A 22,536-nucleotide genomic window follows, 5' to 3' on the forward strand; every position below is an offset into this window, starting at 1 on the left:
ATTCTGAATTTTTCTGCATTCCTCAATAGTCATTATCCTTGGAACGGATACAATTCCTATGACTTTTCACTATTTTCAGGGCTACCTCTCCTAGTAGACTGTAAGCTCCTTGAGGGCAGACGCCAGGTTTCTGGCACTCAGCCCAGTATCTGGCACAGAGTAGGTGCTCGGTAAATGTCTGTGAAGTAGCCTACAGATTCCCTTGCACGGTCTGCAGGACATGTTGCTCTCCTGGCAGCACCAGCACAATCTCTAAATGCTGCCATATGCGAGATATGTGTCAACCGCTCAAGCAGCCCCTGCCTTCTTGAGCGCTCCTCTTCTCAGCCAGGTCCTTATTTTGCCAGTGCCCACTATGCCCAGTCAAGAAGAGGACCTAAGGGTTCCTCTGGATGTGTTTGTTTCAAACACACCTTCAGCTTTGGGGCTGCAGTTTTCTTCTGACCTGCTCGGCAGGCGGGAGGGAGCTTTCCCCTGAAGCTGGGATCCCACAGGGACCCGCACCCTGCACCCTGCACCCTGCACCCACTGGACGCATCAGCCTCATCAAAAAACTCCCCGCCTCCTTCCCCCCTCCCTTTCTGGACGCGCAGCAATTATTCTGCCCATTCCCGTGAAAAAGAAGACAAAAGTTACTTTGGCGCCCCCTCTCCGACACCTAATAGAGGATTCAGGGACTCTCTGGCGCTTCCAGAGCCTGTATTAGGGACAGAATCCGCGCTGGCGACGGCGCTCCAACTGCGCTTCTGGCGACGGTCGGAATTTTGCTCGGTCCCTTGCAATGTTTCCAAGGGAAGGTTCGTACATTCGTGACCGTCCCTGGCAGCTGCCCAGCCCGGGACTTGGCGCTTCACTCGCCATTGGCCAGTCCTCGGCGTGACGCGCAGGGGGGCGGGGCCTCATCAGCTGTTTGCGGGATGCCCCGAGCGGGCGTATTTTGGAAACAATACCGCACCGTGCGGAGTGGCCTCCTCCCGCCCCGGCCCGCGCCCGTTATCGCCGCCGCCCCTGCCTGCGCCTCCCGCCTCCTGCCGCAGCCCGGTGAGCGCCCGGGTGGCGGCCGGGGTCCGGGCGGAGTTGGATCGCAGCTCCCTGGGGAAGTGGGGAGCGGAGTCGCGCTGCGCATGGGGGCCCGGGAAGGGTTTGGGCTGCGGGCGTCTGGGGTGACCATGAAGAACTGGGGCCCTGGGGTGAGAGAACGGGGTGCAGAACCCACAGCTGGGTGCGCTGCTCCAAGAGGGAACTTGGGGGTAGCATTTGGGACTCGAAGGAGTTGGGTCCAGGTAGGCAGGGGAACCTGAGGTGCACTGCTGAGCAGACCTGGGCGCCCGAGAACGGCCCAGCCTCTGGGTCTGACTTTGGGGTAGAACAGGAATTGTGGGGCATCCTGCCTCCCTGCGGAGTCTGAAAGCTTCTCTCCTTAACAGCTGGGCTTTTTCCCTCCTTCCCAATCGAGTCTGGGCGTCAAGCCCCCGAGTGCTCGTCACGCTGGACCCTGGCGCGGAGCCCTGGCATCACGACTCGGAGGCTGAGACTCTCTCCTGGAGTCACCCAGGTCTGGGTGTGTGTGTGTGTGTGTGTGTGTGTGTGTGTGTGTGCGTGCGTGCGCGCGCGCGCCTAGTCACTGTCGAGGCTCTGGGTGTCTGGCTGCTGCCTTCTCCTAAGAGGAGGAGGAGTCTTAAGTTCAGCATCCCTCTTCCAGCCCTTAGGGGCTGGGATGGCTGCAGCGGGGCTTGAGTTCCTTTGCTAGGAATAAAGCATTCCCTGGCCCTGTTCTCAGTGCCCTCCTGCCGCCACTCTGGACATCACCTCTTAAGCTCAGGAGAAAAGGGAGGAAAGGGTTTCTTCACCCTCTCTTAGTTTACCCTTGACCTTGCCCAGCACCCCTCCAGAGGCGCCCACCTACAAGCAAGCCACCTACAGTTTGTGGAGCCTGAGAGGGGTCCCCGGGGCTTGCAGAGCCACACCTTCTGGCTGCACCTCCCCCACTGTCCAGTCCAGGCAAGGGTTGAACTTTGGGGCTTTGCTGGGAGGGGGAGGGGAAGGTGATAGGCTTCAAAGGAAAAACCAAGACAATGACCCCTGCTTGTGATTGGCTTTGAGGGCCCCTTCTTAGGTCGGGATTGCCAGCCTGAGAAGAGGAGGCTGGAGAGCTGGAGGGGAGCCCCTGCCAGGTGACTGGCAGGACAGCACTTGGTCCTTTCATCAGGAAATTTTGTTTCCTGTTGTTAATAAGCTGGAGTGCACCCCCTACCCCCCTCTCCACACACACACACACACACACACACACACACACACACACACACTTGGGAAACACTGTCCAAAGAACACCACGTGCCTGCTTGCCATCCTAGAAGGCATCTCTTCACTCTCCAGGGAAGAGGACAGAGACAGGACCATAGACAGCTCAGGGACAGGGATGGGATGGGACAAGGGAGGGCCCAAGCAAGCACCTCACAGAGAGCTTGCGTTTGGCAAAGGCAGGATTCTGAATTGAACTGAGATTGTTTTAGCTACTTCCCCAATCCATAGACCATTTGGCATATTCTTCAACGGCAAGGGACTGGGGGACAGAACCCCCAGGAATCTCCAATTGAGTCTGACAAGAATGAAATTCATCCCTTTATCCGTAGCTGTTCAGGTGGTGGCTGCTTCTGGCTGCTGCTGCAGAGGCCCTAAGGGGCTCCTGGCATGTGTAGGGAGCTGGGTTGGAAGCTTAAGATGCTGAGTAGCTCCAAGCTCAGACTTCCAAGAGCCATCAGGTGGAGCAAGAGGAACTTCTTTATCACCAAGAAACTCATATCAATAACCTGAGTAGTATAGGCAGTGAGTGAGGTCATAGGGAGAGGGCTGAATTTCACTTCCTTCTGTAAGACCAGTTGTACCAGTCTCAGGTTCAGAGCTGGCAGGAGCGGGAGGCTGTGGAAACAAGGATTTGAAATCGTGGAGACTAGTGAGGAGACTTAGTTGGGAGAGGCTGAACCTACCCTCCGGGCCAATCTTTGGTGGGCAGACAGCTCACCTCTGCTCAAAGAGAGCTGAGATGGCAGCTGCAATGACTAGCTTGGGTCTTTATCCCCTCTCCCAGGACACACTCTTACCACACTGCAGAGCCTGTTTGTTGTGTTGTGCAAGCAAGGGGTGGAGATTAGAGTAGATGGGCAGCAGGGCGGGGCTTAGAGGTTTGGAGGGAACCTGGCTGCTCTAGGATTGCTGGCTTTTGTTTTTGCTGCTGAGCCTGGAGCTCAGCTCAGACTGAGATAAGAGTTTCCTTGGGACAATGACTGTGTATGTGTGTGTGTGTGTGTATGCGTGCGTGTGTGTGGTGAGCACTGTATGTATAGCCCATCACAGCACCCTTGACAGCAACTTAACAGAGGCTAGTCTTCTTTGTATTTTCCCAGGTACCCTGCATGCATATAGCTGCTGATTCTACTCCTGCTATCGCTCACAACCCTCAGAGTCAAACTTTGTGCCCGGCCTAGGTCAGAAAACGTGATCAGGAAAAAGGGTGGTTCCAGGCGGGCCCAGGGAAGAGGTGTGGAGAGCCCCTGAACATGTAGGCAGCCCACACTTTGGGAGTGAGTGTCACCCTTGGCGGTGCTTTATTACCAGGGTTGTATGTCATCAGTATGTGGCCCGGCCACCTCAAATAAGAAGGGGGAGCACGGAAGAAAGAAGGGGAGGGGAGTCCTTCCAGGTGTGGCCCTGGTGGGGCAGCAGCCCACATGACTGCATTGCCCCCTCACAGGAGAGATGGAGCCATCTCGGTGTGTGGAGGAGCTGGAGGATGATGTGTTCCAGCCGGAGGACGGGGAGCCGGGGGCCCAACCCGGGAGCTCGCTCTCTGCCGATCTGTTTGCCCAGAGCCTACTTGACTGCCCCCTCAGCCGACTTCAGCTCTTCCCTCTCACCCACTGCTGTGGCCCTGGCCTTCGACCCACCAGCCAGGAAGACAAGGCCACCCAGACCCTCGGCCCAGCCTCCCCCAGCCAAGGTGTCATGCTGCCTTGTGGGGTAACTGAGGAACCCCAGCGACTCTTTTACGGTGAGTGCTCTCAGCCTCAAGACTCCTCCCACAGATACTGGGGGAAAAGAGGGGCTTTCCCTCCCCAAACCTGCCCTTTGCTGTTTCCTTCCCCAAAGTGATCGGTGGCGCTGTTGATTCCTTGACTTCCACCTGCTGCCTCTCGGCTTGTTATTCCTCCTCACCTGTGCCTCAGGCCCCCCAGAGGGCAAATTGCCCCCTCCTGGAGGGATCCTTTTGTCCATGGTATCTCCTTTTACATCCTGTGCCCCTTGAGTGGCCAGGTCTTTAGTGTCCTAGCAGTGACTTGCCTACTATGAAGTGGCTCCTCTTGCCCTGGAGAAGGCTGGGGGATCTGTGACCGGCTGTTGACAATGAAGGGGGAAAACCCAGCTGGTTCTGGGAGGGAGGGTTCCCAAAGGCAGAAGGTGGCCCCCAGTTGTCACTTGGGACTTTCTGTGCGTGAAAGGGAAACTGGAGAAAGAGGTTGGGCCGGCCTGGGCCCAATGCCAGCAGAGGGGATGCTTCCAAGGCTAAGACAAGACCCCTTCATTTGTGGGCTTAAATAGTTTGTTTTGTGAGAAATATGCCCTCCTCTGGCAAAAGGGCAGGTTAGACGGTCTGTTTTCTTCTATTAGCACTGCAGCTTATGGAGGGAGGGTAAAGGCTAGGAGGCTGGCTTACTGTGTCTGACGAGCAGATTGAGGAGACACTGCAGTCACTCCCAGAGGGAACTGCCCCTTAGGGCAGTTCTGGCAAAGCGGTTCTGGCGGGCGTCTGAGAAGCTGGATGAGGCGGGCAGGCGGGGAAGAGGGAAAGGAGCGAGGAGGCCGGCGGACTGGCGCCCCTAGCGGTGGCTCTAACGCGTGCACTCTGTGAGTGTGGAGCGCTGGTCTGGAGGTCTTGCCTGGGGCTGTCTCCAGAGAGGAACTTGGCAGCTCCGTGCGTCTCAGGAGTTTTCCCTGCCTCGTTTTTGTGCTGCTGCCCAGGAGCTTCGGGAGACTAGCATTTCTCTACTTCACTAAAAAAGTGGAGACACTTTTTGATTTTTTCTTTCTCTGCCCCTTACTTTGCTCAACCCAGAAACTGGAGAGCTACCTCCAGTGCTTTTCCAGAGAAGAGCTTCAACCTGCTACTACGTGAATAACCAACTGTGGTTAAGGGTGGCTTGATAAATAAGGACGGAAGGGGTCATGTTCGCCTGCACACATTACCACCTGCCCTTTGTCATGGCACTGTCGGTGAATGGAGAAGCGAAGGGGAGGCTGGGGCCACTCTCTCTGTTCCCACTTCTGTTCTGCAACTTCTGTGCACTTGGGCAGCAGGCTGTCCCAGCCTGGCAGAGTGCCCTGATAGAGGCAGGCCGGTTCCTATCCTTTCTCATATGAGGATTTACCCTCAGCCTCTGGTCTTGGCCAGGTCAGGCAGGCGTGGGGAGGCCGGAGCAGTTGTGGAGAATGCTGAGATGTGGGTCCTCTATCTTTGCAGGCAATGCTGGCTACCGGCTTCCTCTCCCTGCCAGTTTCCCGGCAGTCTTGCCCATCGGGGAGCAGCCCCCCGAAGGGCAGTGGCAACATCGAGCAGAGGTACAGATTGCCCGAAAGCTTCAGTGCATTGCAGACCAGTTCCACCGGCTCCATGTGCAGCAAGTAGGCACGGGGGTGTAGGGGAGGAGGGTTGAGTCTGCTGGGGCTTGGGGGCCAGGGCCTGCCTGTCTCCTCTTGTCAGCAACTCTGTCTCTGCCAGACCTCAAAGATATGGTCCCAGAGTTTTGGTTCTTGCGGTTGCCATGGGCAGGATGGGCCCAACTGGATGAGCGTCTTGCCCTCATCTCTGAGCTCCACATTGGTAAACTGCCCGCTCTCAACTCATGTTCCATAAGAGCCCTCTGGGGAGAGGCTGCAGTCCCTCCCTGGGAATGGGATGGCTTTCTGCAGCCCTGCTTGACAGCCTGTCTCTTCTTATGGCTGTGGCCCGGGGGTTGCCCCTCACAGACCTAACAGGAAGATTTTCAGGGTGCTGCAGTGAAACCGGGCAGTTGGGGGGTGCCTGGCTAAGGTACAGTGGGAAACGGGTAACCAGGCCAAGGGATGGGGCCTGAGTGGGGGAAAGTGGTGGAACCAGTTGAAACCTGACACTTTCCAGCTGGGGAGGCCGCTCCTCACTGTCTCTGTCTGGGAACCAGGGTCTGGGACTCCAGAGTGTACCTCGGAGAGGCTCCCCAGACCGGCGGCCAGCCGGGCGCTCAGCCGGCAGCCTGGCACCAGCCCCGCCAGGGCGGAGCATCGCGTGTCAGCCGAGCATGTGGCAGAGTCCATCAACAAAGGCGGCGGCTGGCAGGCTCGTGCTGGAGGAGCCCTCTGTGCCATGGACTGGAGGCTGCCCTCCCTGCTCCAGCAGCCGCTGTCTGGGCTGGGCCCCAGGCACTTAACCCTTCCTCTTCAGGCTGGCTTTCTGGATGGCTGCCAAGGCTGGGAGAGGAGCCTGAGGCTGCATCCGTGCTGGTACAGCCACAGCTGAAGCACAGGCATGCCACCTGGAAGCGAACACATTCTGTACTTCTGGGACTGTGTCCCCAGCCCAGCTGGCTCTGTATGTGCGTATGTGTGTCTGACTGTCAGGAAATCAAGGGAATACATAGCTTGACCATGACTGGGCAGACTCTGAGGTGAGACGGGTAGCTGCAGGTGGCCGGAGGAGAGCTATTGGTAATAGTAGGTTGACTTAAGTGTCAAACCATTGCCAGTGCCAGGGGAAGAGGAATTGACCTTGGGTTTCCTAAGAACAGGCCATTGCAGGTTAGCTATGGTTAGTGCCCTCTGCCAAGGAGTTCTGAGGACAGTTTGGGGCTAGGCCTGGGCCTGGTAAGTCCTCCCAGTCCCTTAGTTATCAGGAAGGGAGGGTGGCCCTATGCTTAGATAATAGACTTACGCTCCAGTTCTTATTCTCTCCTTTGATTATTTGGTGGAAACTTGGCTTAGAGTTTCCCCTTCAGTCCATATGTGGACTCGCTCCGATTCTTATTTTCAGTTTCTTGGCCTCCTTCCTGCCCATTCACTCCACCCTGGTTGTACAGGCCTGTGGCTGAGCCCAGCTCACAGCTTCCAGTTCTGGTACTGGAGAGGATGGGAGGACACAGTGGCTGTGGCTCTCCTAGACTCATCTAGAGGGCTCCATGGAAGGCAGCTTGCTTCATTTGCAAAAATCTGATCTCTCTTACCAGTTATTCCCCAGAATATTCCCCCATCCACTGGTGAGCCTCTATAGGCTTGGGAACAGGCTGGGAGCCCTCCCTGGCACAGGACTAGGATACAGTCCTGGGGACCCTCCTAACTTGGTCCTGAACAGGAGGAGGAGGAGGCCCTTCTCCGAAGGTCTGGCCTTGCTTTTTTTTTTTTTTTTTGAGGCAGAGTTTGACTCTTTCGCCCAGGCTGGAGTAAAGTGGCATGATCTTGGCTCACTGCAACCTCCACCCCCCTGATTCAAGCGATTCTCCTGCCTCAGCCTCCCGAGCAGCTGGGATGATAGGCGCCCACCACCACGCACAGCTAATTTTTGTACTTTTAGTGAAGATGGGATTTCGCCATGTCAGCGAGGCTGGTCTCGAACTCCTGACCTCAGATGATCCACCTGTCTTGGCCTCTCGAAGTGCTGGGACTACAGGCATGAGCCACTGTGCCCAGCCTTGCCTTGCTTTTTGCTGGTCGGCATCACTTCTCCCAGTTCAGAGCTGCCTCTTTGAGGGCACAGGTTAGTTTTAGACAAGGTGCCGTGCTTTTAGCCACAGCCATCCAAGCTGGGGAGAAGGAGAACTGGAGGAGAGCTTCATGAGAGCCTCCTCTGCCTCACACTTCACTCCACACTGGCTCCCAAGTTCCCTATACCCCTACCCTCCTGCCAGCTACCTACTACTTCTTACTCCACACTGGCTCCCAAGTTCCTATAGCCCTACCCTCCTGCCAGCTACCTACTTCTTCTTACTTACTACTTACTTCTTACTTCCATACCCCTTCCTTCCTGCCAGCTACCTACTTCTTACTTCTTACTTACTTACCTACTCTTCTTACTTACTTACTTATACCCCTACCCTTCTTGCCAGCTACCTACTTCTTCATCTTACTTACTTCTTACTTGCTACCTACTTCTTTACTTACTTGAGTAAAGCTACAATTTATTGCAAGGGTAGGAGGCTGGCCAGCGAGCCCTTTCTAGCTCAAAGAGCTGATTTTCCCAAATTTTCCAGTACAAAGAGCCAGGCTTTTTGTCTTCTCCTTGAGCTGTTCTCCCCAGAGTCTTCTTGCTTTTAACCCCCTCCTCCCCACTGACCCTGCTTATAGACCTTCACCAGGAACTCACCCTGCAGGAAGGGCTAGGGCTGGGGGAGGGGCTTCAGACAGGTGGAACACTGGTACTCCTGGAACGTTTCAGTGGCTGGTTTTAAGAAGTGAGTCATTTTCTAAACTTGATTCTTATATAAACTACAATCTAAGATTTCATATCTAGAAAGTACTGTTGTTACTCCTCCATTCTCATCCTTTATCTTCTTTCCCTATTCCCTTCTCTCACTTTTGCGGGCAGAGAAACTGAGGCAGTGGGAAGGAGGTTGTTTAGGATTTAGTTTCTAGGCTTTGGGTTCAGAGTCACAAAGTCCAAGTTTGAATACCAGCTTTGCCACCTACTAGTTTTCGGGAAGTCACTTGACTTCACTGAGCCTATTTCCTCTTCTATGAATTAGTGCTAATACCACAGAATTTTACTGTGATAATTGAGAAAATACCTATGAGAGTTCGGGACACCTAATAGATGTTCTTTAATGCCTGTTTCCTTCTTTGTGTTTATGATCCTGATCACCCCCCATGTTTGTTCTTGTTGGTTCACAATTCATTTCCCACTCCACCTGGTAGGGGACTCCCTGAGTAGAGCTGCTTCCCTTGAACTTCCCTCCACCTGCCTGGTCCAGAGGAATTAGTGTCCAGACTGATCATTTGTGGACCTTGGCCTTATCTATTTCCCTTCAGGGAATGACAGTCGTTCCCCATCATTGCGGGCTGGATTGAGAGAGCCAAGGGAGGCAACCCAATAGGCAGATGGGGCTTGAGGAGGCCTGACCACCACCTTTCCCTACATCTGGGATAGTGTCCTGGGGCCAGACAGTGGCCACTGGTCCATAGCTCTGTGGAGAGTGTGAACTCCCCCTTTTAGTCCCTGGTTACAGACCTGAGTTATTTGGGTTTTTTTGCATCAGAATAATCTTCTCCCTTGGAGGTATGGAGCAGAGGGAGGGGGCGTGGTGATGCGATAAAATGGAATTATGGCCAATTGAGTGTATCAGCCTGGCTGCAGATGCAACAGGTTCCAAGTTTCCCTCGGTGTCATTTCACGCAAGCCATCTGCGCTTTCCGCACATTTCCCGAGAGCCTTGCTAGGTGGAAGACTAGCCTGGTTACCCAAGTTATCAGTTCAGGGTGGCTCTTCCAGACCCACAGGCAAAACACTGGAGGCAGAAGGTCAGAGTCAGCAGGGTGCTCCGCCTCAGCTCTGGGTCTCCAAAGCAGCAAGAGAGTTGGAGGCAGAGTGAGTGGAGGTGAAAGCCTTTCCCAACCTCACCGCACATCCCACCTTCCTTTGGCCGGGGCAGGAGTGAAGGTTCCTCTGTTTGCTCCTCTGTAAGCTGACACACTGTGGCAGGGACCCCCGATGGTCTGCTGATAATGACTTATCTTGAGGGTGGTGCTGTGTTGCTTCTGTGTCCAGCTTCTGTGCGAAAGAGCGTGGTACAGATGTGCTTCCTCCCTGAGCCCCTGGGCTGCCCTGGTCAGAAGGTCTGAACCCCAGCTTTCCTGTCCTTGTGCCATGGCCTCCTTCAGCATGAGCCTAAGGAGGGACAGGAAGTGGTATCCCCTCCCCTTGGGAGAGTCTCTTCTGTCCCAGTGGCCCATCATGACATTTGTGGGGGTATTTCTGGGCAATATTAAGAAGCCAAGAATCCTCAAAAACAGTAGTTACTGTAGACAGTCGAATGAGTAAAGCTACAGGAGGGTTGGAATTCTTCATGTTGGAAATGGCTTTTTCACTTGGATCAGGAGTGGCTCCATTCAGAAAAGCCGGGTTTGGAAATTCCCTGAATAGTAATTAGACTTTTTGGCAAATGAAATCTGAGAAAACTTTCAGCCACTCGGTTGAAACCATCTTTAGCTGTAATGTCACAAAAATGATCCTAGACTTGTAGGCAGATCTGTGTTCAAATCCCAGCTCTGCCACTTATAAGTTGTGTGTCCGTGGGCAAATCATTTAATCTCTCCAAGCCTTGATTTCTAATACTTACCTTGCAGAGTTGATGTGAAAGGCCTTTAGGAGTTGTGATACAAATAACTTGTTAAGTCAGGGACAGTTGAGTACTTTTAGAAATATGTTAAAAGATGACTTTAGGATTTTGTTTGTACCTGACTTTGTAATTTGGAGAGCTCTTTTGGAAGTTGTACCCAAGTTGGTGTTTGCATGGTTTATTAACTAGCAGCTTCTCTGCCTAGCAGCCTGGATTCTTTGTTCAGGGAGCCCCTGACTGCTTCCTGACACTGGGATTCTCTCGTTATTAGTGGTTTTCTGGAACTCAAGCTGGCTAACTAGGTTGCTCAGGGTCTAGATGGGACAGCCCCGGGCAGGGGCACCAGAGGTTTGCTATAGAGTGAGAAGGGTCCCTAGGAAGCCAGCCTCTGTCCCAGGAGTGGGAGGCCCACCTAGGACGGTGTCAGGGGAAGAATGAGGCTGGGGGAGGGCCTGCGGAGAGCCAGAGTGCGTGAGAGCCAGCGCCAGGGCTGGGGGCCCTGTGTTTGCTCTGTGGCTGGCTCTGTTTATATCGCTCGCTATATTTAGCTTCTGAGTCATCAGCGTGGCAGACTGGAGGCTGAGTTCCCCACACACTCTGCACCTGACTGCTCTCTCTTCCAGGAGAAGGGCTCATAGTTCCGGAGAGTTCATCCCCTCCCCACCAAGGCAGGCCATGGGATGGAAACTGGCTTTTTTTTTTTTTTTTTTGGAAAGTGGGTGATGGGAGGAGGGGACTAAGGGAGACACAAAGAAAGAAGGTTAAAGAAAAATATCTGGTCTGCCTTTTGATCCATATCTGGCAGCCAAGAGGTCCTGTTCCATGACCAGAGCACAATCAGTCCGTGTGTGAAGGAGAGGGTTCCAGCCTTCCTCCTTGCCTGGTTTGCCTTGACCTGGTCCTGGACAGGACATGAACAGTCAGCTGAAAAGACCCCAAGTTGAGAGTCAGAACCTGGGGTTATTTTGCATAGCATCATACACACAACAGGCTTGCCCCCCCAACCCCCTCCCTCTCCCTTCTTTAACCAGGGCACACACCGTCATGCCCTCCTGAGCTCTGCAGAAGTTGCCCAGTAGTTTGATGGAGCTGTTCTCAGCTGGAGGGAAACTAAGGGTCTCGGTAGTTCCTCCCTCCAGGCTGTGGAGGTGCAAAACAAGGGTCTGGGGACATGGGTGGTACAGCACAGCTCTGTCCCCCACCCGTACCCCTCAACCCCCAGTGGCTGGAGCCAGTGTCTGCCAGGTTGTGTTAGAGGAAGCCTTGCCATCTTCCACTGAGAGCTGGCTGGCTTCAGACTGCTCTTGTCCTTAGAGCATCTATGGGCGCGGCCATGGTGGCTTCACCGTCCTGTTAACACTGCTGGCTGGGCTGAAGAAGCTCTTGGCAAGGAGCCTTTTTTTCCTTTTCCATTTTGCCACATTGCTTGCTCCTCGGGCCTCTGGGTCAGAAGCAGTCTGAGGCAGTGGGCCCACTGGTCCCAAGGGTTGCCCTCTGGGTTTCAGAATCCTTGGCTTAGCCTGGCAGCCTAGAATCCTGAGCCCCATGGCCTGTGGCTGCGGTGGCCAGTCTCAAAGCAGACGTCAGGGATCTCCAAGGGGCTTCATGAGTCCACCGGGAAGACGGTGCTCCCCAGGCAGGCCCTGTTGCACAGCATGTTGAGAGAAGTGCTCTGCAAAGCCAGTGGGTCCCAGGTTTTCCTTGTGCTCCCCAGGGAAGAAGGAGCCTGCTCATTGCTGCCCCCAGGCCCGGTGCTTCGTGTATATTTTTCTCATGTCATCACCACAGCAACCTTGTACTTTTAGACGCCATTGTCCCTGTGTTGTAGGAAACTGAGGCTCGGAGAAGTGAGGTAACATGCTTAAGTCACACTATAGTTTGCTGAGCTAGGCGCCATACAGATTTGATGGATTCTGGAACCATGGTCCAACCGCCCTATACCTGCTACCCAGCAATCACATTCCAGAAAACAACGGTACAAGGGAGCACGCATTTGCTGCCTCAACCCGCTCTGCCTCATGTGATACTTAGCTCTGTGTTCTTGTTCTTCTCCCCATTATATTGTAAAACAATTGAGAACCAAGTTTATATTTTAGTCATCTTTGTATCCACATAACTCTTAGCTCAGTTGGGTGCTTGGTAGCTCAGTTAGGTGCTTGGTAGCTCAGTTGGGTGCTTGGTAGTTCAGTTAGGTGCTTGGTAGCTCAGTTGGGTGCTTGGTAGCTCAGTTGGTGCTTGGTAGCTCAGTTAGGTGCTTGGTAGCTCAGTTGGTGCTTGGAAGCTCAGGTGCTTGGTGGCTCAGTTAGGTGCTTGGTGGCTCAGCTGGGTGCTTGGTAGCTCAGCTGGGTGCTTGGTAGCTCAGCTCGGTGCTTGGTAGCTCAGTTGGGTGCTTGGTAGCTCAGTTAGGTGCTTGGTAGCTCAGTTGGGTGCTTGGTAGCTCAGTTAGGTGCTTGGTAGCTCAATTAGGTGCTTGGTGGCTCAGTTGGGTGCTTGATTAAAATGTGCTGATTTCAACAGAAAACATCTTCCTAGCTTCTTTCAAGTGGAATTTTCCAAAAGTCTCTCTTATCTCAATGTTCCTGTTCTCAACTGCAAGGATCTTTCCTTCAGCCCTGGCCTGAGTAGGTTTAGAGAATGACAGGGAAAAGGGAAGAGGGAGGAAAACTTCGCATCGTAGACTGTGTACCTTCCCCTTGAGTATAGACAATTCTGCATTTTGAAGAGATGGAGTGTGCTTTCAGATCATGGTCTGAAGTTGTAATTTCAGACCAGTTTTAGCTTTATTTCTGTTTGATCTTCAGTTAGCTCTGCCTCTGAAAGGTTTATTTTTTTCTGGTCTACAGCATCCTTACTAAATAGTTAATGATCTGGAAACAATGTCTTTAAATATACTAGGGGAGCAGATCAGTGGTGATTTGCTTTGAAAAGGTAATACAATTTTCATAATGCGAATAAACACACTGCAAAATTTTAGTGAAAGAACATAGCTTTGGAGTCAGAAGTCAGAGCCTCAAATAACACCCCTCCCAACTAACTTGGGATGACTTTTCTGAGCCATTGTTTCCGTGGCTCTAGAATGGGTTGATAATACCTGCTCTTCCTATTGTGAGGATCACATGAGAAGAAAGGAAAGTGCTCTGTTCTATATCTCAGATATTATAAGTTGCTCTCTGTTTGGTAAATTTGCATTCTGTGAGTTAGGTTCTTTTAGAGCTGCACACGGCTTTGCTTTGCTTCTTCCTCTGATGCTTTGGGGTGACTTAGCTCTAGCTGGAGCATCTGGAACACTGGTGACACACAAAGCCCCCAGAGGGTGTGAATTGGATCTGAAAGGGGGAGAGGCAGAGGGAGATTCTTATCCAGGGAGCGTAGGGAACATGCTTTGTGCTTAGGGCAGAGGCTGTGTGGGATGAAACAGAGTTTGATTTATGTAGTCCAACCTTGTCAGACACCACAGCCAGCTCTTTAGAGGGAAAAAAAAAAAAAAAAAAAAGGAGGCCTTTTACTAGTTGGGCCTCTCCCCAGGTGAGAGGCTGATACTATGACAGAAAGTACATCTTTAGACCTGGCCAGACATCAGTTGTTGCTGGCCTCAGACAAGTGGGTTGTCTTTCAGGGCTGACTCCTCTGTAGTCGGTCCAGCGTGCCCTTGTTGAGTGCCTACTGTATGCCTTCCATGTTCCCCATTATACAGGATGAGCAGCTGTGCATTCAGGCATAGGGTGTTGCACACAGTAGGGATGGAAACATTTGTCAGCTGACTGCCTTCATCCCCTGACCCCGGCAAGAAAATGAGACTGGGCCAAAGAAGGCGCACGGGGCTCTGACGCCTGGCTGCGCTCTCTTCACTGAAGAGAACACTGTGATCTACCATGTTAGGACGCCTGCCCTGGGGGCATTGACCTCTGTTCATTCCCTCCATGCCTTGGCCCTGGCTTCTAAATCATGTGAGTCTGAGGGCTCTAGGGTGAGCTTCTGCTCCCCTGTATCCCAGCCCCCACCCTTGGGTCACCCCGACTGTGTATTCTGGGAACCCCCATTCTGTGAGGGGTGCCCTAGCTGAGTCTAGGAGAGCAGGCCTGGTTCTGCGGGTCTGCCCTCGTTGATCTCAGATTGTGCACCGGGTGCTGTGCCAGGTGCCTGAGGGGCAGAGGCCAAGTGCACTCATTCCTGGTTCCCCTTCCTTGTCCCCTTCTCCTCCATATCCTCCTGTGGAAGGACCCACCTTCTCTGGTGTTTTGGTGTCTTTGTGTTCTTAGTCCTGTTCGGTGAAGGCCGACTTCCTTCCTCCTCACCGTCTCTCCCACTGGCCTCCCTTCAAGCCCTTTTGCTTTCCTTTCTAGTCAGGCCCTTTTGTTAAACTTTTAGGAAAGATTTTATTTATTGTTGTATTTTGTAATCAGGGCATTCTTTGATTCTCTTGGTTTCCTCGTGGAAAAGGGTCTTGTGAGGGCTGCCCTGAGGCAGGAGAAGGCCAAAGGGAGCCTGTGTGGTATCTGCTTATAGTCGAGAGAGGGCTCCTGGGCCCATGGGTGGTTCCCAGGCCCTACACCCGGCTGACAGAATTCAGTTGTTGGAGCTCTGAGTTATAATCCTGAAGGTAGTTGTGGATGACAAACTCCTTAGGGTTGGAGAGCACCTCTGTGGTTTCCAAAAGGCTGTGGCCTGGCTGCCACAGAACCACCTGGGCAGGATTGACCTTTGGCTTGGCCAATGGATAAGACATTACTTTGGTGGGAAGAGATCGAAAGGCACTGGAGAGAACACCAACACGTGAAGTGTTTTCTTCTAGGCTGTTGGATCATGAGTGACTTTATTTCCTCCTCTGTAATGTCTTGTATTTTCCAATATTTCTACAATTAACATGTATTGCTTGTATGATTAAAATACACAATAAATGATTTCTGATCTCTAAAATGTCACCCAGGGAGCTTGTTCAGTACACAGATTCCTGGGACCCTTCCATGAAATTCTGACCCGGTGGGTCTGGGAGAGGCCTGGAGACTGTACTTACAACAGCACCTCAGCTGGCTTAGTGACACAGTTGGGTTTATAAACCATTGATCTAGTACAATACCTGCATTTTCCTTATAAGCCAAGAGGGAACTCATGAGCAGGTTGATGGGAGATCCACCCCTAAAGCCAGGTCCTCTGATTCTTTGTCCCTGGGGATCCATACACCATAGAGCCTTCCTTGCCAATTCATGAGCCCTAAGGACTGTCACACACAGAGGCATGGAAACTAGATGCTTCCCAAGGGCCGGCCATGTACCCTGCTTCCTGTGCCTAGGCCTGCCTGGGTCCCCTGCAGGACCTCAGTCTTCCTGTCTGAAAGCACTCTCTGGCCCACAGCTGCTTCTCAGCCCCCCAGCACTCCCAGATGATGGAGTCTGTGCCTCATCTTCAGAGATCTCAAGTTGCCCGGGCAGTAGATGGCCTCCATTAGTGGAATTTGGGAGAAACTGAAACATACAGAGATGGGAATCGCCCCAGCCCCAAATCATAGAATTCTCACCTGCTTTCCTTGGCCATTGAGCTGTTTTGAGATGATTTAGTGAAGGGGAGGCTAGAGGGTCTGCTTTGTATAAAGAAAGGTAGTGGCACTCTGAGCACAGTGATAATGGGAAGGGACATTGCTCTAGGGCCAGATGGCCTAGGTTCAGTCCAGTCCCTGCCACTTAAACTAGCTGTGTGGTAGCTACGTAATGGGCATGATAATGTGCCTCAAAATCACCTGGGGAATCTTCCGATGCGGGGTCTGCGTTTCCAGGCCGCTCTCTGATGATGCCGAGGCTGCTAGTCCATGGACCACCCTTTGAGAAGCAAGGATGCAGAACACACAGAACAGAGCCTGGCTCCTCCCCACCCCCCGCTGCCGCCCTACCCCACGTTGCTATGATGGTGATGATTGTTCTTGCCACCAGTCTTCTCAGACAAGCACCTGAGGAGCTCTGGAATTCCAGCAGACTGGCCTCTCCAGGGCTGCGTCTGCTCCTGGATTCTCCTCTTGTTCGGCCACATGACCTCTGCACCTGTCTCGGGCAGCAGCTGGGGAGGGGAGGAGAGGGGGTCTTTGGCCCAGCTGCCGCAGGCCCGAGGCTTCGGGTTTGCAGCTGAGTCCATTTTCACGCTGTTTTACTCTAACCAGATTTTGTTAAGCCGGGTGTGTTTCCTCTTTTTACTCATCTTTGTTTACAAAACACGAGGAAGCCATCCATCTCCCCACCCGCTGTCTGCCAGGCCTCTTCTGTGGCACGCCCGATTTCCCTTCCCCTCCAAGCAGGAGCTGTGCCTCCATTTTGCTGGCTTGTTTTCCAGGCTCTTCCACGGGGGAAGGAGGAATGCCGTTGCCATGGACCGGGGCACTCTGTGTTCACCTGGGTTGTCAGGCCCGAGGCCAGCTGCCTGGATGCCTCTCTTTTTGTGGCCTAGGGCAGCATGGAGGGGAAGCCGGCAACCTGCATGGTGGCCCTGGGAGAGGTCAGGGAGGCCGGGGCTGGACGGAACCTGGAAGCTCTGGGAGTCCAGGCAACCTGGGTCCCCTTTCCAGCTGTGCCACTGGCTTCTTCTCTCCTCAACCCATCTGACCGGAGTAATTGCCTGGTGGGGGCTGGTGCTGTGGTTGAAGACAGTTTAAGAGAGGGCTCCAGCTCCCCCGGACACCTCATGTAAACTTGCTTGCTGACGGGGCCACTGAAGTAATCCAAGTCCAGCCCGTGCTGGCTCCTTTCTGCACACTAGGTTTTTATTCCCCTGTCCACTGAGAACCCTGTGGAGAGGCCCCCGCCCAGTCCTCCTGCCCTGGCAGACAAAGAGAGAACAAAGACCGCCTCTTCCAGCACCCCTCAGTTTCTCCTCCCCCCCCCGCCCCGCCCGGGCCTCTCCTGGGAAATGGTACCTGCGTGGGCAGGGCACCAGCCCCAATCTGGTGAGCCACTGACCCCTGAACTTTGCCCCTAGCTTCCCAGCCTGACAGTAGGACCTGGGATAACCTCCAGAGCATAGTATATATTCTTTGTTTTTGTTTTGTTTTCAAGTATGTTCTTGCTTAACGTTTAATTGGCTCCAGTCAGTAGGAGAGTGCTCCAAGAGGGATTATTTATGGCTTACTGTCAAGAGCATCTATAAAAAGGGCAGCACCGAGCTGGAGATGCTGGAGAGGGAGAGCGGGCGGGCGCACAAGAGTGTGTGTGTGTGTGTGTGTGTGTGTGTGTGTGAGAGTCTGTGTGTGTGCGTGTTTGCACTGGATGAAATCAGATTTTTGCTGCCTCAGCAGTGTGGTTTAAATTGAAGATTAACCCTTTGACCTTCACAGTGTCAAATCACTTGCAGATGGAGGCCCCCCCTTCCCCCTTGTTCTCTATGTTACTTTGGAGTCGGGGGAGAGAGGGGGGCACTTCTTCTCTTTCTGAAGCCAGTTCGTTGTTCATGCAGCTGAGGTTTGAGGGGCTCGGGAGCCAATCTGATTAAAAGCAGCACTTGGCTAAACTCTGGAAAATCCTGCAAGCAGGGGAAAAAGCTTAATCCTCTTGTGCATAGTGCATATAGAGCCTAGTCTTTTCTTTTTAATGTTAAAACTGCAATTGTTTTTGGAGAACTCTACTATCTCCTCCACATGGCAGTGTCTCTTTTGCCTCCCCCCCTCCCTGCTGTGAGCTGTACTGATAGGATTAAAGTGCCAGCCGTGAGACTTGGAGATCTGAACTTTTATTGGAAATGAGAGGGAGTCGTCTAAGGTTGTGTTTGGGAGTTATGTTGGTCTTTTTTTTTCTCCCTTCAGCACCAGCAGAACCGAAATCGCGTGTGGTGGCAGATCCTCCTCTTCCTGCACAACCTTGCTTTGAATGGAGAAGAGAACAGGAACGGGGCGGGCCCTAGGTGAGGCTGGGCTGCCCTCTTCACATGGGGCACCAGGAACACCGTGAGGAAGGACATCGGGCAGGACTGACACTGTGTCTTGTGAAGTTGTTTTTTTGTTGTTATTTTGCGTTTTAATTTTTTTACATTTCTCCCTGTGTGTACATACAACATACTGAAGTGGGACCTTCTTTCTCTGTCAGGCCCCTGACCTGGAATGGGGCTGTTGTCAAACCCTGTTGAAGGGGAGGCTGATGTGTCTGTGATGGTGAGAATTCCCAAGGCCTCTGACAAGTAGATTCTTCGACTGAGGAATCTACCGGTTGTCGAAGATGATCCGTTAGTGATGTTCTCTGGGAAGTGGACTGTGGTTTTTCCAGAGGAACTCAGTTAAGAAATCGAGTGGATTAGACTCCCAGTTCCACCACACTTTTGAGCCTTCCACTGTGGATGGGGACCATGATCCTGATGGGCACATTGCTTTAACCCAGCAGGGCCTCGGCCAGGGGCTTTCCACTTGAGGACAGCAGCTTCACTAGGCTGGCCGGCCAGCTGCACATCTGTCTGGTTCTCACTTGCCCCAGCCAGTACCTGCTCCAAGGGCTCAAGGATTCCTGGCCAGCTCCTGTCAGACCTCAGGGAGGGCTGGGTTTCTCTAAGGACCCCTCACACATGTCGCAAAATGAACCAGACTTCTGGCTAGGCCTCAAAACTGACTTGGTCCCCCTTGGAGGCCCCAGGATTGGTCCTGAGGTACAGAGCCACTGCCACCACTGGCGGCCTGGGACCAGCTGGGTGTCAGCCACGGATGAGCTGAATAGCCAGTCAGCGTGCTGCTGCCGGCAGCCTGTGCCTTCGTTGGCTCTTCTTTCAAAAGACCCCACCGACAGACCGCATTCCACCCCCAGCATCAGCACTGAGGGACATCAGGGGGCAGGTTTGCAGTGGGGCTGGAAAATGTGGTGGCTGCTCCACCGTAAGAATCAGCCCTAGCAGACCCCAGACCCTTTGGTTTCCTTGGAAACAACATACCTCTTCCCCCTCATCCCCAATCATTTTTCACACCTAGTGGGATACAGAAGAAGCCAGGACAGTGGCTTTGCCAGCTGAGAGGTGACTTTTAGAGTCACAGATAATGATTAGAGTGGGGAACCGTCAAAGCTGGGTACACACTTCCTGTCTTCCTCCAGCTTCCAGCTAGGCTGGAAGGGCCTGCTCTGGAAGCAGCAGGATCACAGCTGCCTCTACATGTCTTCCCTTCTCTCCCTGCTGCGGCACTTATGGAGAGGATCTAAAGCAGCCGGTGTGGCAGCTCCAGTAGCAGGCGCGGGGAATCTGTTAACCAGACGCTGGAAACTAAATTATAACTTTTGCATCTGTGAGAAAAGACAACATTGGTGCTAACAGTGAAGTAAGGCCCAAAGAAAAGACGGCTTCCCTGGACAAAGAAGACCTCAGGGCTACCCAAGGAAATAGGAAGAGTCCAGAGCAGACTCTCAAATCTGAACAAGCCCAAGCTCTTCCAGTTCTGAAGAGAGGAGGTCTTCAGTACTATTGAAGGAGACGTTGATCTTCTGGATGTACAGCTGTGCAGGTTGTTCACTGCACAAGGGCACCTGCAGAGAGAGCTAATGGAGGCTGGAATTCAGCTTGTGTTCTGCTCACTAAGCTGTGTGCCCTGGTGTGGGGCTACTTCTCCCAAGAAGAAGGGGTGCCTTTCCTGATTTGCACAAAGGTGCCATATGGGCTCACAGCACCCTGGAGGAGAAGGGCCTCAAACTGTGCGTGTAAGCCTTTGTTTTGTTCTGCTCAGATATTCTGGAGATATTACCTCTTCTTGGTCAGAATTCTATTCTCAGGGTGTGTACCATGATTTGTCTGCTAAGAAGACGGGTTCCTGCTCTGCAGAGAAGGAGCCGGGGACCAGCGTGAGGACTGGCTCGGGGACACACTGGCCGTTGTGGAATTCGGCCTTCCCTGTGGGTCTCCATACCATTTTATGATGTGTATGGGACATATGTTGTTCTCCCCTGCCTGGATCAAGGTGGTGACAGGCAGGCTGCTGCCGTATGCTTCAGTGGCACACACCAAAAAACCGGGGTTATTTACAGCAGCCACTGTTCACCCCTCTTGGCAGACTCTCCACCTGAGCTCAGTGAGAGAGAAAACGATTTAGATCTTGGTGCTAAGGCAAGGCCATCAGCTTCAGAGACCTTGCTGGGCCCAGGCTGGGTGCCCCGTGGCCTGAGAACTGAGCCCCGACTTTGACAAACCCACCTCAACATCGAGCCTGGGGCAGGTGGAAGGTGGTCTGACTGCACTGTCTCCATATTATGCAAAGCCAGGGCAAAATTTACACCCCTCACTTTTCCCTCTCCCTTCTTCCCCACCAAAAAAAGCACAAAAAACCCAGGAGGTAGCTGGCGGAGTAGCTGTCAGGAAGGAGAAAGGTTCTTTCTGGCTGGTTGTTTTTAATTGGCTTAGTGATCTAGACTGGCCCCTTCCTCCTCTGCCTGTTGAGTTGGCCTAAACATTCCTCAAGTCTAGCCTCAGGAGACCTGCCCCTCCCCCCCACCTCCACCCCCTCAGACTCCATCCTCCACCCCCAGGAGCCTGGCTGTCTCTAGCGAGGGGTGGAGAATCAGATTTAGAGGGAGGGAGAGTCTGACCTGGATCCTGACCTGTAACCAGCTGAAGACGGTGGAGGCTTTGTGGCTTGCTGAGGGTGGGGGTTGGGAGAGGGCCTGGAAAGCTCCCTCCTCGTGGAAGAAATGCCTGGGAGGCAGGGAAGCCTGATATTCGGGGTCAAAACAGTCCTACCAATTCACGGCGCCAAAGCAGGGGTTTCTAGAAGTTGGTGGACAGATCTGGTGAGGGAACTCCCCAGGCCAGACGTCGGACTCCTGCAGTGAGGGTGGAGGACTCAGCCTGGCCTCTGCCTGGCCTGTTTCAAAGTCTGGGCCACTGGAGCGCTGCTCCCTGGCAGCCTCCTCTTGCTCAGTCCGAGGTGGAAAAGGATCACCTCCCAGTGACCTCCCTCAGCCCCCGGGGAGCAGGTCTGTGTTCAAAGCTATGTGGCAGGCTTGTTTCAAGGGCCAGAGGGGCCCAGCTGCCCCGTCTCTGCCCCTGGCAGCCCAGCCCCATCGCAGGTGGCTCCTGCCCGGGGGTTGTTCGGGACAGTTCTGCCCGGGCCTCCCAGGAAGAGTGCTGTGGATCCGCTGTGACTGTCCTGGACAGCAGGGAGCACGCTACTGCAGTGACTGCTTCTTTGTGAGGGACTTGATGGGGAGGTGGGGTAGGGAGAAGGGAAGTGGAAGAAGCAGGAAGACTGGTCACCATGGCTCTACAGGCCTTCTGCAAATCAGTGCTGGCCTGGCCTGGAGACAGCTCTCTGTGTGAAGGTGAGGACTTGGAAGCAGGCCATCCTGGCCAGACACCCTAGCAGGAAGGGGCTCACCTGTCACCCTTAGGCAGCCTGAGGGCAGGTGGGGACTTTGAGTCTTGAGGGAATAATGGAGAAAGCTGAGCTCATAGCTGCCCAGCCAACCTCCCAGCTGAAGGTGCTCAGAGCCCTGTGCTGGCTCCCAGGCCTGCACTGCCCCTCTCTCTGTGCAGGTGGCCAGTACCCCTCCCTGCTCTGGGAGCATTGCTAGCCTTCTACCCTACCCCTAGATCCACGGGGGCTGTCGGGGAGACCCAGTGAGAATGTAGCATTTTGTTCATCCCCAGGGTAGCTGCCCCGGGGTCTGGGCACTCTGCCTCTGGGAGAGAGGAAGAAGAAAGGGGCCCCATTTTTAAAAAAACTGTACAGAGCCTTTGGCTTTATGTGTTTATGTTCTTCACATGCGTATGTGTGTGTGTGTGTATATCTTCCCCCCATCAATTGGTACAATTTTTAATAAAATCATTTAAAGCAAATCTGGTCTTTTATTTTTCAAGGTATAAAAATGCAAGAAGATCAGTTAGGAAATTAGAGGCTTCTAGCTTTCTCAGCTGCCAGCCTGAGTGACCCGGAGGCTCTCAGCCTTCGTCATGACTTCCTTTGCCCTCCTGGAGTTGAGAAGAGGGATTCCCACCACACGGTAGGCAGCACAGCAGAGGCCCTACGAGGGGGAAAGATGCAGGCTTTGGACCCAGTTGCCTCCTCCTCCAGCTGAATGATCTTGGGCAAGTTACATCACCTCTCTGAGCCTCCAGTTCTTCCACGTGTGAAATATAACTGTGCCTGCCTTGCCCGATCAAAGGGAATGTGTCAAAAGGGCCTGCCTGCCGCTGGGACTCAGTGATGGAAAGGACCGCAGCAGCGCCTCCCGCACACACTCCCTCA

At 53.4% G+C, this 22,536-nt stretch overlaps 1 protein-coding gene across 5 annotated transcripts; it reads left to right on the forward strand.

Moving 5' to 3' along the window:
• The first annotated feature begins 914 nt into the window (after positions 1-914).
• LOC105492429 (Bcl2 modifying factor) lies at positions 915-22,137 on the forward strand. Of its 5 annotated transcripts, none has more exons than XM_071067109.1 (6): positions 915-1,041; positions 1,428-1,555; positions 3,405-3,581; positions 3,752-4,048; positions 5,516-5,676; positions 18,133-22,137. In XM_071067109.1, the coding sequence occupies exons 4-6, from the start codon at positions 3,757-3,759 to the stop codon at positions 18,232-18,234; spliced, it is 555 nt and encodes a 184-aa protein (XP_070923210.1). In that variant the 5' UTR covers positions 915-1,041; positions 1,428-1,555; positions 3,405-3,581; positions 3,752-3,756; the 3' UTR covers positions 18,235-22,137. The 5 variants fall into 5 exon arrangements, with proteins under 5 accessions (XP_070923210.1, XP_011757865.1, XP_024651842.1 ...); XM_011759563.3 differs by having other exon boundaries at positions 3,405-3,485; XM_024796074.2 differs by having other exon boundaries at positions 3,405-4,048.
• Positions 22,138-22,536: the final 399 nt, after the last annotated feature.

This window comes from Macaca nemestrina, chromosome 7 (assembly GCF_043159975.1).
Source record: "Macaca nemestrina isolate mMacNem1 chromosome 7, mMacNem.hap1, whole genome shotgun sequence".
Classification (NCBI taxonomy): Eukaryota; Metazoa; Chordata; class Mammalia; order Primates; family Cercopithecidae; genus Macaca; species Macaca nemestrina.